Consider the following 13,969-nt stretch of genomic DNA (forward strand, 5'->3'; position numbering starts at 1 on the left):
CCAGACAGACAGTAACCCAAGCTCAGATTAACACCAGAAACCCTGGAGCTGTGAGGCAGCAAAGTTACCCCGTCTCTCTGATATTCATTCCTATAAATTCACAGCTAGACAGAATTATAGAGAGCAAGGAGGTGCTGGGCCTCATGCTCAGACAGACGGTGTGTGTGTGTGTGTGTGTCTGTGTGTGTGTGTGTGTGTGGTCTCCTCTCTGACTCTCACTATAGTAGCTATGTTTCACAAGCCTTTTAAGGAGGTCCTGTTCTGGAAGGATGACACTGAAGACCAACCACAACCTGATGCTGCTTTAAATCTGAGGGATATAATCACATCTACTTCAAGTTCATTAAAATCACCAACATCCTAGATGTTTAAAGAGAAACAAACCACACTGACAAAACTAGAAGATTTTCTCCAGAGGGGTCTGATTAACATTTGTCCAGAACTAACACAATAATCTACTTTATGGTGTAAAGGTTGTAGGTGTTAGTCAGAGTGTGTTATGAGCAGACTTACCTAAAAAAAAAGCTCCCACTTGGTGTATTTGACTGCAGTGACAGTATCAAATATTGTAGTCATGTAAAAGGATTATTAATTCACAATACTAATACTGATAATAGGGGGCACGGTGGCTTAGTGGTTAGCACGTTCGCCTCACACCTCCAGGGTTTGGGTTCGATTCCCGCCTCCACCTTGTGTGTGTGGAGTTCGCATGTTCTCCCCGTGCCTCAGGGGTTTCCTCCGGGTACTCCGGTTTCCTCCCCCGGTCCAAAGACATCCATGGTAGGTTGATTGGCATCTCTGGAAAACTGTCCGTAGTGTGTGATTGTGTGAGAGTGTGTGTGCCCTGCGATGGGTTGGCACTCCGTCCAGGGTGTATCCTGCCTTGATGCCCAATGATGCCTGAGATAGACACAGGCTCCCCGTGACCCGAGGTAGTTCGGATAAGCGGTAGAAAATGAATGAATGAATGAATGATGATGAATGGAACACAACCAGCGTTAGCTTAGCTGAAGCTCTGAGCTTCATAATAAAAGGAATAAAAGTGTTAACACAGTCAGATGCTCATTCTAATGAATCATCAAAACCTTTTCGTATAATACAGATACAGAGTTAATACTTGTTTATCATGAAAACAATGGAGATAGCGGTTAAACGTTGGACTACTAACCACCAATCTGCCGCTGCTGGGCCCTTGAGCTTGGAGCTTAACCCTCAAGTGCTCAGTCACTTTGGATAAGAGCGTCTGCCAAATGCCATAAACCTAAATGTGATGCAGAGTGTGTGTAGAAATCCGAAAAATATTAAAGGTGAATTTTCCTTCAAAATTTCTTAGAAAAGTGAATTTGGTGACGAAGGTGAGAAAAACTACCTGAGAGGACACGAGGAAGAAGTCTCGAGATGTTAAATAGGAAACACATCCTCAATCTGGGTGACACTGGCCAGTGTGCAGTTATAAATCATTTCCTTCTCAACTGGAATTTACAACTCCAAAGAAGTGTTTTCAGATCAGAATACAACTATATTGCAGCCTTTTTTGTTGTTGTTGACATTTTTGACAGTTTTATGCTTTTGTGTGTGTGTGTGTGTGTGTGTGTGTGTGTGTGTGTGTGTGTGTGTGTGTGAGGTACTGGATTGCACACAAACTGGCATGCATGGAGGATGGACTGAATGTTTCGACTCCACACACACACACACAATTAGAGGGGGATGGGAGAAAAAGTTTCACTTTTTTTTTTAGGATCTTTGGAACTTTGGCGCAAACCTTTTACGCACATGAAGAACCGACACATGAGTCCAGTCTAACATGATCTTTTTGTGCTGTAAGATTTTCTGTGTGTTGTAACTTTTTTCTTTGGCTGGGAAAAATCTGGGGGCTGAACCAGGAGCCTGGGGATCGAGTTACACTCTGAGGCCAGTTTTTTTCCTCCTCCATCTGAAAAGTGGGGGATGGTGATGAAGCCATTCTGTACTTTCTTTGCATTCTTTCTGAACGTCTTTCCGACGTGTTATAGATATAGATTTTGTTTGTTTGTTTGTTTGTTTTATATGTCATATTATTTCTTATTTTGCGCACTGAAATGAAGCGCAGCTTGTGCGCCGAAATGGAATGTTTAGACTGCGGAATATAAGCAAGAAGGAGAAGAAGAAACTACATGAAGTTGTGAGGACAAAAAAAAAAATCCGCTATTATGTGTCCGATCCTCGAACCATGAGCTCGGGTTTGATCTCGGAAACACTTTTGGTCGCAGGAAACTTTCACTGGCACCAATAAAATCATCCGAAATAAAAAAAAAAAGGATCTTTTTTTTTATTTCTATTTTTTTGTCGCTCTCCAAAATGTCCTCCAGCTCCATTGTCGGGATGCTTTGGGTTTGTGTTGGGACCCTGATGGTCAGCCAGGCCGTGATGTTACACAAAAATGAAACAATCTTCAACGATTTTTGCAAGAAAACGACGACGTGTGAAGTGTTGAAGTACAATACGTGTCTCGGGACGCCGTTACCGTACACGCACACGTCTCTGGTGCTGGCTGAAGACTCGGAGACGCAAGAAGAAGCTTTGGAGAAACTGGTCATGTGGTCTGGTAAGATGTTATTTACGTTATATGTTATTTGTTATTTATGTTATGTTATGTTATATGTTATTTATGTTGTGTTGCGTTATGTTATATGTTATTTGTTATTTATGTTATGTTATTTGTTATATGTTATGTTATATTATGTTATTTATTCACTGTATATTGCTTTCATATACCACTTGCTGTAAATATGCTAGATATTTATCTGCACTTTTGCACGACTGCTACATTTTGCACTTCTGGTAGATGCCAAACTGCATTTCGTTGCTGTGTACCTGTACAATGCAATGACAATAAAGTTGTATCTATATATTTATCTTATGTTATATGTTATTTATGTTGTGTTGTGTTATGTTGTTATATGTTATGTTTTTTTATATGTTATATGTTGTGTTTTTTATGTTATATGTTATGTTTTTTATGTTATGTTATATGTTATGTTTTTTACGTTATATTTTATTTATGTTGTGTTGTGTTATGTTATGTTATATATTATGTTTTTATGTCATGTTATATGTTATTTATGTTGGGTTGTGTTATGTTATGTTGTTATATGTTATGTTTTTTATGTTATGTTATGTTTTTTATGTTATGTTGTTATATGTTATGTTTTTTTATATGTTATATTTTATTTATGTTGTGTTGTGTTATGTTATGTTATATATTATGTTTTTATGTCATGTTATATGTTATTTATGTTGGGTTGTGTTATGTTATGTTGTTATATGTTATGTTTTTTATGTTATGTTATTTATGTTGGGTTGTGTTATGTTATGTTGTTATATGTTATGTTTTTTATGTTATGTTATGTTTTTTGTTATGTTCTTTGTTATGATTTTTATGTTATATTTTATTTATGTTGGGTTGTGTTATATGTTATGTTATTTATGTTATGGTATAATTACATTTTCATTTGGAGTAGATGAACAAAACGCACAGGTGTGAGTCAAAACATCTGCATTCAGTTATATTACATCAAATAATTCCTGTAAATTCCTAAATATTTTTTTTTTCAAAGTGGGTTTATGGTGCAGTATTTAAACAAACTACACCATCAACCCCAGCATCTGTTTACATCACATTTTGCCTTCTAGTCCTCTCTGCCTCGTGTTTGATTGATTGATTGATTTGTTTTATATTGTCTCGTATTACAATTCAAAGTACTGTTAATTTTATTTTACTTTCACCTATCCTATGGTTTGAAGCTGTGAAACACAAAACAGATACTAATCCCTATTGATGTGCATTACAACATGTAAATGAGTCGGGTATCCGGTTCCTAGAAAATCTCTTGTTAATTATCATTAGCACCTATTAACGATCCATTCTAGGCTTCTTGGTCCTCATTCACACCATAATCTCAAAAGCTTCAGGATTGTTGTGTGCACGTTATTGAGTCTTCAGGCCCATTTCCCCCACACCTGTGAGAACCACTTTAGCTCCAAGTGGAAACTGCAAGTGTGAATGCACAGATTTACTCAGGATGAAGTATAGAAATATAAGTAAAATAATCTTTGCATTTTTTTATTTCATACAGCTTTTCTACAGTTTATACAGTCTACTTCTTACATTTTTCCTTAAGAAATCAAGAAGGTTGTGAAAGGTTGCTTTTGGTTTTTTGGTTGAAAAAAAAAAAAGAATCGGTTTAGTGCTTGATAGATTATTATGACATTTGAATGTAATATAAATGTTCACCTCTGAGGTGTTTTCTTCTCCAGGGTTAAAAAATGCTCCTCGGTGCTGGGCGGTCATTCAGCCTTTACTGTGTGCTGTTTACATGCCTAAGTGTGAGAATGGAAAAGTGGAACTTCCCAGCCAGACCCTGTGCCAGGCGACCCGCCAACCCTGCAGTATAGTGGAGCGGGAGCGAGGGTGGCCCAGCTTTCTCAAGTGCGAGAATACGGATAAGTTTCCTCTTGGTTGCCAGGTATAAATCTATCCTTATGTTTGGTTGAGGTTTGCTCTCTCTTTCTCTCTCTCTCTCTCTCTCTCTCTCTCTCTCTATTTATATATATATATATCGATTGTTTGATGCTATCTTTGCATAAGTGACACATGTTCAGTCAGTATATTAATATAGAAGTGCACTTTTTTCTAGAATGAGGTACAGAAAATCAAATTCAATACATCAGGACAGTGCGAGGCGCCTCTAGTGAAAACCGACATCCAGACCAGCTGGTACAAGGACGTGGAAGGCTGTGGCATTCAGTGCGACAATCCGCTCTTCACGGAGGAGGAACACTCGGACATGCACGGCTACATCGCCGCCTTCGGATCGGTCACCCTGCTGTTCACTTTCTTCACATTGGTAAGTAAAGAGGAATACTGTGTAGGGTCAACAAACAGTATGTTTGCCTTGTGTGTGGAGTTTGTGTATTCTCTATGTGCCAGTTTCTTCTTCCAGTCCAAAGAGATCAGTGTTGTAGACTGATTTGCATCTCAAAATTATTCGTAGTGTGTGACTGTGCCCTGTGATGGCTTGGTGTCCCTTCCACGGTGTCCTCAAGCTCTTTTCCCTTGGGGCAGACTCCAGTCTCCACATGACCCTGTGTAGAATGCAGTTTAGAAAATGGTCTATTATTGCCATCCCGCTTTGTAAATCTCTTTTTGTCAACCATCCGAAGATCCGAAAGAGTTCTTACTTTCCAAAAGTAGACTATACCCTATAATGACTAGGTTCAGGGAGAGTCGTCTTTTTTTATGTTTCTGAATCAGTCATAGGAACGAAACAACAAAACATGCTTCTTTAGTCTTGTCTCTGTTTGAAGCTGTCTCTTCAGACAAATACATCACATGCTGTTGGAGATTTTCTGCACCACTGGAGTATTTGATATTCTGTACCCAGAACTCCCTGCTCCAAAAATTGGAGTGAGGCAGCATTACACTTTCACTGGAATGCCAGTGTATCACAGGAACTAAACACAGTCAGTTTAAAACCTAGAGAGATGCGTTAGTGGAAGCCTCAGGATCAAACTCGGGACTCTGGAGCTGTAAGGCAGCAACACTACGGCAGTGAGCCATACAGCAGATTTCAATAAACTTTGGGGAGAATGATTCTGAGACTGTGCGTCTCATTCTTTCTTTCTCTTTTCCACAGGCAACGTTTCTTGCAGACTGGAAAAATTCCAACCGCTACCCAGCCGTAATCCTATTTTACGTCAACGCCTGCTTCTTTGTTGGTAGCATCGGGTGGCTCGCCCAATTCATGGACGGCGCTCGCAAAGAGATCGTGTGCAAAAGTGACAACACCATGCGGCTCGGCGAGCCTTCGTAAGTACGCTTGAGCATTTAGAAAAGTATTAGAAAAATACCTGACAGCACTCAGACCATCGGTTTATTCTTTTTTCCTCTCTCCAGGTCGACAGAGACGCTTTCGTGTGTTATCATCTTCATCATCGTGTACTACTCCTTGATGTCAGGTGTCATCTGGTTTGTTATGCTGACTTACGCCTGGCACACGTCTTTCAAAGCTCTTGGCACTACGCACCAACCTCTGTCTGGAAAGACATCCTACTTCCACCTTGTCACATGGTCCATCCCGTTTATCCTCACAGTGGCTATTCTGGCTATCGCACAGGTACCGTTGCTTATCCTTTTTTTTTTTTTTTTGGTAGCGCACTGAATGCTGTGGTAGTCATCAACTCTGCTGAACATCACACAGGTCGATGGAGACTCCGTTAGTGGAATCTGCTTTGTCGGCTACAAAAACTACAGATATCGCGCTGGGTTTGTTCTGGCTCCGATCGGTGTGGTACTCGCTATCGGTGGCTATTTCCTTGTTAGAGGTAAGACAGTGACAAAAAGACAGCAGGCTGTTTAATTGCTCGATTCAACATAAAGTTGATAGAAATTGTTTAATTACAATTTGTTCGCAGGTGTCATGACTTTATTTTCCATCAAAAGTAACCATCCAGGACTGCTGAGTGAAAAAGCAGCAAGTAAAATCAATGCGACGATGCTGAGACTTGGTACGTTTTTTTTTGCATAGCATTTATTTGGCATTATTAGCATTTATTTCAGGCTGATTACAAACACCTTTTCGGTACTCGTTAAAACCGATACCTAAAATGACTAACCTACTTAGTATTAGTCAGTCATTTTATTAAGCCCTTGTTTAACTTTCCAAACATTTAGACCAGCAGAGTCCAATCTTGGGGGAACGGTGGCTTAGTGGTTAGCACATTCGCCTCACACCTCCAGGGTTGGGGGTTCGATTCCGGCCTCCGCCTTGTGTGTGGAGTTTGCATGTTCTCCCCGTGCCTCGGGGGTTTCCTCCGGGTACTCCGGTTTCCTCCCCTGGTCCAAAGACATGCATGGTAGGTTGATTGGCATCTCTGGAAAATTGTCCGTAGTGTGAGATTGCGTGCCTTGATGCCCGATGACGCCTGAGATAGGCACAGGCTCCCCGTGACCCGAGGTAGTTCGGATAAGCAGTAGAAAATGAGTGAGTGAGTGAGTGAGAGTGAGTCCAATCTTATCCACAAAGGGCCGGTGTGGGTGCAGGTTTTCATTCCAACCAAGCAGAAGCCACACCTGATTCCACCTGTTTAATCAGTTGCTCTTGGCTTAGTTGTTGTGGGATGTGGTAGCTCGGTGGTTAAGGTGTTCGACTACTGATCGGAAGGTCAGGGGTTCGAATCCCAGGTTCACCAAGTTGCCACTTCAGGGCCTCTGAGCAAGGTAAATGCTGTACCTACTTTTAGTAGACTCTAGTGTGGCTTCTGCTTGGTTGGAATGAAAACCTGCACCCACACCGGCCCTTTCCATATAAGATTGGACACCGCTGATTTAGACTATTAGTCTTGTTTGTTATAACATTAGCAAGTTGAATTGAAATGAGGTGGATTAGCTAGCTAGCATTGCAGCTGATATTCAAGCATTGATTGCAGCTGATATTCAAGACAACTTACATGCTAAGTGCTGTTATTTTTGCTCATCTAACGCTGAACGGTGGCATTTTTTTTCTTACCTAACCTGCGTTTGCTATAGCATTTGCGCTAATGCTAAACTCTTGGTGCTGAGCTTCATGTTTAAGATGCTACTTGTATTGTAGGAAGATTGGAGGATATTTTAGTTATTAAATAATTAGTTTTGTACAAAGGGATGAAAAACAGATTAGAACATACAACGTGATCAAATTTTCGAATTTTTATTTTCCTTTGCAAACAATGTCCATTGTTAAAAGCGCTATACAAACAGAACACCAGATGTATGTCCCATACAGACTTTCAGTTTTGGTTTTTAATTACAATATGAAGTGAAAATTGTCCATGATGGTAAAGACTGTTTTTTCCTTCCAGGCATATTTGGTTTTCTAGCTTTTTGTTTTGTTTTCATCACATTTGGATGCCATTTCTATGAGTTCTTCAACCAGGCAGAGTGGGAAAGGAGCTTTCGGGAATTTGTGCTGTGAGCGTTTTTATTTTTTTTTAGTTATATCGAAATATCATTTTATCCACTGTTAATATTTTCTAAAAATATTTAAAGTGATTCAGCTGACAAAAGTACTGCTTGTTCCAGATGTGAAGCTAATGTGACCATAGCTCAGCAGACCAAGAAGAAGGTCCCAGAATGCATCATTAAAAATCGGCCCAGTCTGATGGTGGGGAAGATTAACTTGTTCTCTATGTTCGGTACCGGCATTGCCATGAGCACATGGGTGTGGACCAAAGCCACTATTCTCATTTGGAAGCGCACCTGGTGTAGGTAGGTTTATTTATAAGGTACCTATTTTGAAATGCTTTTCACTGTCTGGATTATAGACATACCATTATTATGTAAAATAAAATGCTTGGCTCATAATATCCTACAATAGCTAAACAGAATGGCTCAGTGGTCTAATTAGGTGTTGAGAATCCAGTGTCATACATACGTGTTTTGTGTAATCTAAGGATAATTGGACGGAGTGACGATGAACCGAAGCGCATCAAGAAGAGCAAGATGATAGCCAAAGCATTCTCCAAGAGAAAGGAACTCCAAATGGACCCGGAAAAAGAATTGTCCTTCAGCATGCACACAGTCTCCCATGAAGGGCCTGTGGGTAAGTACAGCGCCTCCTGCTGGACATGTGGAGATGAAATTAGATTTAAAGATTTAAGATGGTATTTGTCATGTACACAGTTATATAAAAGAAACTTTCGGTGCGACTTGCAGTGAGATAAAAACCTAGCCTGCCCATCCATAGACTGTGTGGATAAAATAATAAATGGATGTTTTTTGTTACTTTTCTATAGCGGGTATAAACTTCGATCTGAATGAGCCGTCCATGGAAATGTCCTCTGCATGGGCCCAGCACGTGACAAAGATGGTGGCACGAAGAGGTGCCATTTTACCTCAGGACATCTCGGTTACTCCCACTGGGACACCTGGTTAGTACTGAAGCTTTGGTGTCTTATCTTTAAAATGTTTTAATAAAGTGTCACTTACAAGTGTACATCCTCGTGCAGTGCCACCTCCAGAAGAACGAAACAAACTCTGGATGGTCGAAGCCGATATCTCTCCCGAGATGATAAAACGTAAGAAGAAAAAGAAGAAGAGGAAGAAGGAGGTGCGTACAGTAGCGCCTGCTGAAGAGGACGTTAATCCCCGGCACAGAGAGTTCGGTCCCAGCGCTGTCCCTCGTCTCCCCAAGCTCCCAGCGCATCGCAGTCTTGTGGCTAACCTGTGGGAGCGTCAACGGCAGCAAGAGGAGAACGTCCTTCCAGGCTCCTTCTCAGAATTCCGTCCTTCCTGTCCCATTCCGTACCATGAAAGATACGTTGGGCTTGGCCATGTTTCATCCAGTCAGCGCAGCAGGGAGCCTGGATTTAACCCCTCCAACCCGCTGACGCTAAGCCAGTATGAGGGACGAGGTCAGTTTAAACAACCGGCCTGGCAGTCTAATGGATCTAACAAAATGTTCCTCTATTCTGGGCAGGAGATGCCTTCATCAGTGGGTGCTGGCAGGACAGGCTTTACAACGCCTAGGTCAGAGGGCAAGAAACAGGTGATCGCACCAATCCACTCCAGAACCAATCTTATGGAGGCAGAACTGATGGACGCTGACTCTGATTTTTGACATTGTCCTGTATTTTGTTGCTTGGTCCAAAAGTGCTGGATACTTTGCACCACAAATTGTTAGAAACATGTAAGGCAGGGTTCCTGTCACTGGTCCGTGGGGCATGTTTGTGTGGGTAGCGCCATAACTCTTTCTTTAATGTCATGATAGAATAGGCACCGAAAGGCTCTATCTGAATTCGACAGTGCTAAGCTATAAAATTCTCTGACGCTCGTTGGCCTTCAAATCTCAGCTGTGTGTGTTGGGTAATTTCGAGTGTGCGTCGACGTATGGAGAGATGAAGCTGACAAAGCTTTGACTCTTTGACTGAAAAATCAAGAACAAGAAAATTGGACCGTCTTCACAACGTTTTCATAAATGGTATGCTATAGTTCTCGAGTGAGGTCAGTCAAAGTATTGCTAATTTAAAATGATACGCATGCTAATATTATGAGGAACGAAGGACTGGTTGTTGTTTGTGTGAAATGCTTGACAGCTTTGGAAATCTGTACAAGTAAACCAGCTAGTTGTAGGTTTGTACAAGCCACCTTGGGCAAGTTTTGCTTAAGCAGCATGAAAGGACAAGGTACCACCTTTATATTTATAGCATGCACCAACAGTGGCTGCTAAATTTAGATTTGCTCATTTGGCTGAAGCTTTTCTATAAAGTAACTTAGACTTTTAATCACACCTTTCAATCAGTAGCCCAAACCCTTAACCACTATTTCCCTTCATGTGCCATTGGCATTAGTTTTCTTGCCTCACTGTTGAACTATATGGAAATTTAAACATTACGTAATGAACCTCATGAGATACACCACCAACAAGACCGGACTGATCTCAGTAGCTCTGCTTCATCCACATGCTGCACTGTTTCTCAGACCTGGCTCTAAACAAACAATAGTGTTAGTACTTTGTTACAAAGAGAAAGTGTATTCATAAATATTGTTATTATCTGTACTTTCGTATGAGGTTGCCTGGTGCAATTACGAACAGTTTTCTTCATAGACGTAGGCCATGTCAAAGCGAGGGCATTTTTAATGAACTGTCTGAAGAAGGTTTAAAATGCTGTTATCGAAATAGTGTGTTTGTTCTCTTCCGTTCGATATGATTGCTGTACAGTTTTATCAAAAAGGCTATTTTTGTACTTTAGCTTGTAGTTTCTTTCACCTGTATCGTAAACCATTGTACATATTTCAGATTTGGCTCATTTTTGCATTTTATTTGTCAAGTTTTCTAACCTGACAAGCCTTGAATTTTTAATTATTGATTTTATTATTGATGTTTTTATTGTTATATTTTGGATTTGAATTTCTTACTGTTAAATTTGAAAAGGAAATTGTTTCGATTCGAGATTTCATATGAAGCTTTATAATCGAATTCTAATTTAATGTCATTTGTATTCAATCACTTGAATGGTTACATAATTAATTAATACTGAATTTAACAAAAAATTATTTGGGCTTCATAATCATTTCAAATTTAAACCATTGTAACTAGATTTAATTCTGCACAACCTAAGGACATGTTCACACATTGGCTCTCATTGATCAATTTTAAAATCTTTATTTTTCTTTATCAAACTGAGCAATTTACAAGTACATATTGTCGCTGTCGGGCGGAATCCTCATATCTCCAAAACCGTTATTTTTCAGGAAATTAAAAAAACTCCGTACTTTATCTGCAGTGCACAGGGTTTAGTCCGCGTTGCAGTGGATTGTCTTGCACTAAATTCCTGTCCTCAGACGAGCACCAGAACTAGCGGGGGTCAAGATTTTTTTTTCTTTGAGCCCAGTGTTTTGAAGACATTTACCTCAGAAGACGTGTTGATTCGTTGCGACTCTTCTTGAGGAGAAATATGCCACGAATCTCTCCCACGGAGTGAGGAAGAGGTGGACAGTTGAAGTGTCCAATGGAGTTATGAGATTTGCGCTCAAGCTATTTTCAAGACTTTAGATTGGTTAATAACTTGTTAAAATAACAGACCCACGTGGGGACTGACCAATAGCATCGATATATGAAAAAATATGAAATTGACCAAATTTGGACATACGAGGTTTCCGCCCGACAGCGACGATATTAAGCTTGATAAATGAGATTATTATGATGGAGCATATGAATTTAATTAAATAGGTATAAAATCTGAGGTTGTACTTTAAATTCAAAATGGAATTGTGTAAATCGGAGAATTTTGTTTTCTTTAAATTGAAATTAAATTTGAAACAAAAACTTCATATGTAATTTCAGGCTAAAACTTAAAATTTGAAAGGTACAAAGTTCAAATCCTGGTGTCACAAATGTCTTTCAATATATAATATAGAAAGAACTGTAGTATATTTTCCTGTCCTTACTAATGTCCTGTCGGTACAACGACGTACTGTGCGGTATTTTCACATCGACAAACAATGATGTTTGATTGCTGCAACAATTTCAGAAAACAGCAAAATAAGCTCTTTGGATGGAAATATTTGAAAAAAAAAATTTCACTACAAAATGCAAACGTTTATAGGTGAACATTGTTGTTATTTTTATACATTTCATGTATTTCATACATTTAAACAAAGAATAAAATGGTGAATAAAATAAGGCATATTCATGTAAATAATAACTTAATTAAGCCTTACTTTCCACCAAATATTATTACAACACAATTTGATAGAAACATGTAAGACAGGTTCCTGTCACTGGTTTGTGAGGCACGTTTGTTTGGTATACAATATCCATAAAAGTCTCTGACAAACTTAACCTTCAAATCTGAGCTGTGTGTATTTGGTAACTTCAAGTGTGCATCGACGTTTTTTTTAGAGATGAAGCTGACAAAAGCTGACTCAAAAAAAAAAAAAAATCGTAAGGTACAAGAAAATATGAACATCTTCACAACGTCCTCATAAACGTCATGCTATAGTTGTGAGGTCACTCAAAGTATTGCTAACATGTTAAAATGATTCAACATGCTAATATTACTAGGAACAAAGGACTGGTTGTTGTTTGTGTGAAGTCCTTGCCATCTTTGGAAATCTGTACCACCAAATATTAGAGAAATATTACTGAAATCTAGAGAAGATAATTACGCGTCTCTACCAGATGAAACACAATTACTGACAGTGATATGTAGCGGTTTCACTTAGCTCTTATTGGCAGTGCTTAATGGATTGATATCAAGATATAAACTGTCTGAAGGGTTTTCCTGGTGATGTGACCCATTCTAGTTGTATTTGTTGCTTGTAACGAGATTCAGTGTTTAACAGCTGTCGTAATAACCTCTGTAGTGTTCCTGAAGTGAGAAAATGGCGGAGAGAAATAGAAAATCTTGCAAAAGGGTTTATTATGAACTGAATATTCATAAAATATGACACTGAATCTAGACTGCAAATCATATAAGAAGGGCAATGATATTTGTGTTTAGTTTTTTTCAGTGTTTAAGATGTGTTTGTTTAGCACCAGCCACCAGAACATTTCATAAATCCTCTGGTTTGTTAAGTACCCAATATGTGATTTCTATTAAAGCTTCCCTACATGGTATAGCCTTATGTTAAATTATGGTTTATCAGTTTATAGCCTGCATAATTCTTCGAAATGATCTTAAAGTTGGATTTTGTGCATTCGTTTATAACAATAAACAAAAAATGTTTGACTGTATATTTTGTTACAGTGAGTGGATGCAGGTTTTCTGTTCTGAAAAAATACCTGTTATGTTTCTGGTTTTCCTTCTGCTAAAAAATGTAATGAAGGTAATAATAATTTAAAAATCAACTTAAATTTTAAATATTCTTAGATTATAACATCGTTAACTGTCTTGCTAATGTTAGCAAAAAAGATTTAGAGCATTTATTTAAAAGTTAAAAATCCTGTATACTAAGTACTGTATACTCTCAGATTTCTTTATGCTACACCTAGAAGTAAAGATCATGAAACACGATGTTTATCAGATTACAAAGATTTCTTATTTACTTTAGGAACGATTACAGTTAGCTACAGTAGCTTCACTATGAAGATTTATAAATATGACTTGAATATTCTGCGAGGAATTCTCTCAGGTTAGCATGTGTGAAACATTTTATAGCTAGCGTTAACACTAAAGATTAAGAATAGGACTTAAATCCTGAGAAAACCTGTGCAGATTAGAGCACATTAGCCAGTTGGTTAATGCTAGTCGTAATCATTGTACATATCTACGGTATGAGCTAATAATCTTTTCAGAAATCTTGAAATTATTGGTTATTTAAGTCACTTAGCTAGCAATAGCAATGAAAATCACTTATCCTCCCATAAATCCTGTCAGATAATGTTAGCTAGCTTGTTAATGTTAGCATTAAAGTTCATATACATTTATGAATATGATATAAACATCTCAA

The 13,969-nt window shown here is 38.8% G+C and overlaps 1 protein-coding gene across 1 annotated transcript; it reads left to right on the forward strand.

Moving 5' to 3' along the window:
• The first annotated feature begins 1,763 nt into the window (after window positions 1–1,763).
• On the forward strand, window positions 1,764–10,813 carry smo (smoothened, frizzled class receptor). Its single transcript, XM_060889810.1, has 12 exons — window positions 1,764–2,584; window positions 4,297–4,505; window positions 4,677–4,886; window positions 5,676–5,848; window positions 5,936–6,155; window positions 6,240–6,363; window positions 6,454–6,546; window positions 7,879–7,987; window positions 8,099–8,284; window positions 8,470–8,618; window positions 8,812–8,946; window positions 9,025–10,813. The coding sequence occupies exons 1-12, from the start codon at window positions 2,338–2,340 to the stop codon at window positions 9,633–9,635; spliced, it is 2,466 nt and encodes an 821-aa protein (XP_060745793.1). The 5' UTR covers window positions 1,764–2,337; the 3' UTR covers window positions 9,636–10,813.
• The last annotated feature ends 3,156 nt before the right edge of the window (window positions 10,814–13,969 follow it).

The sequence above is a fragment of the Tachysurus vachellii genome, chromosome 16 (genome assembly GCF_030014155.1).
Source record: "Tachysurus vachellii isolate PV-2020 chromosome 16, HZAU_Pvac_v1, whole genome shotgun sequence".
In the NCBI taxonomy this organism is placed as follows: domain Eukaryota; kingdom Metazoa; phylum Chordata; class Actinopteri; order Siluriformes; family Bagridae; genus Tachysurus; species Tachysurus vachellii.

Bases quoted from the DNA above. Each gene is read 5' to 3' on its own strand.
- smo (XM_060889810.1), top strand. From the start codon at position 2,338: ATGTCCTCCAGCTCCATTGTCGGGATGCTTTGGGTTTGTGTTGGGACC. The intron at 6,364-6,453 runs GTAAGACAGTGA...ATTTGTTCGCAG, and splicing joins TGGCTATTTCCTTGTTAGAG to GTGTCATGACTTTATTTTCC. The intron at 8,619-8,811 runs GTAAGTACAGCG...ACTTTTCTATAG, and splicing joins CTCCCATGAAGGGCCTGTGG to CGGGTATAAACTTCGATCTG.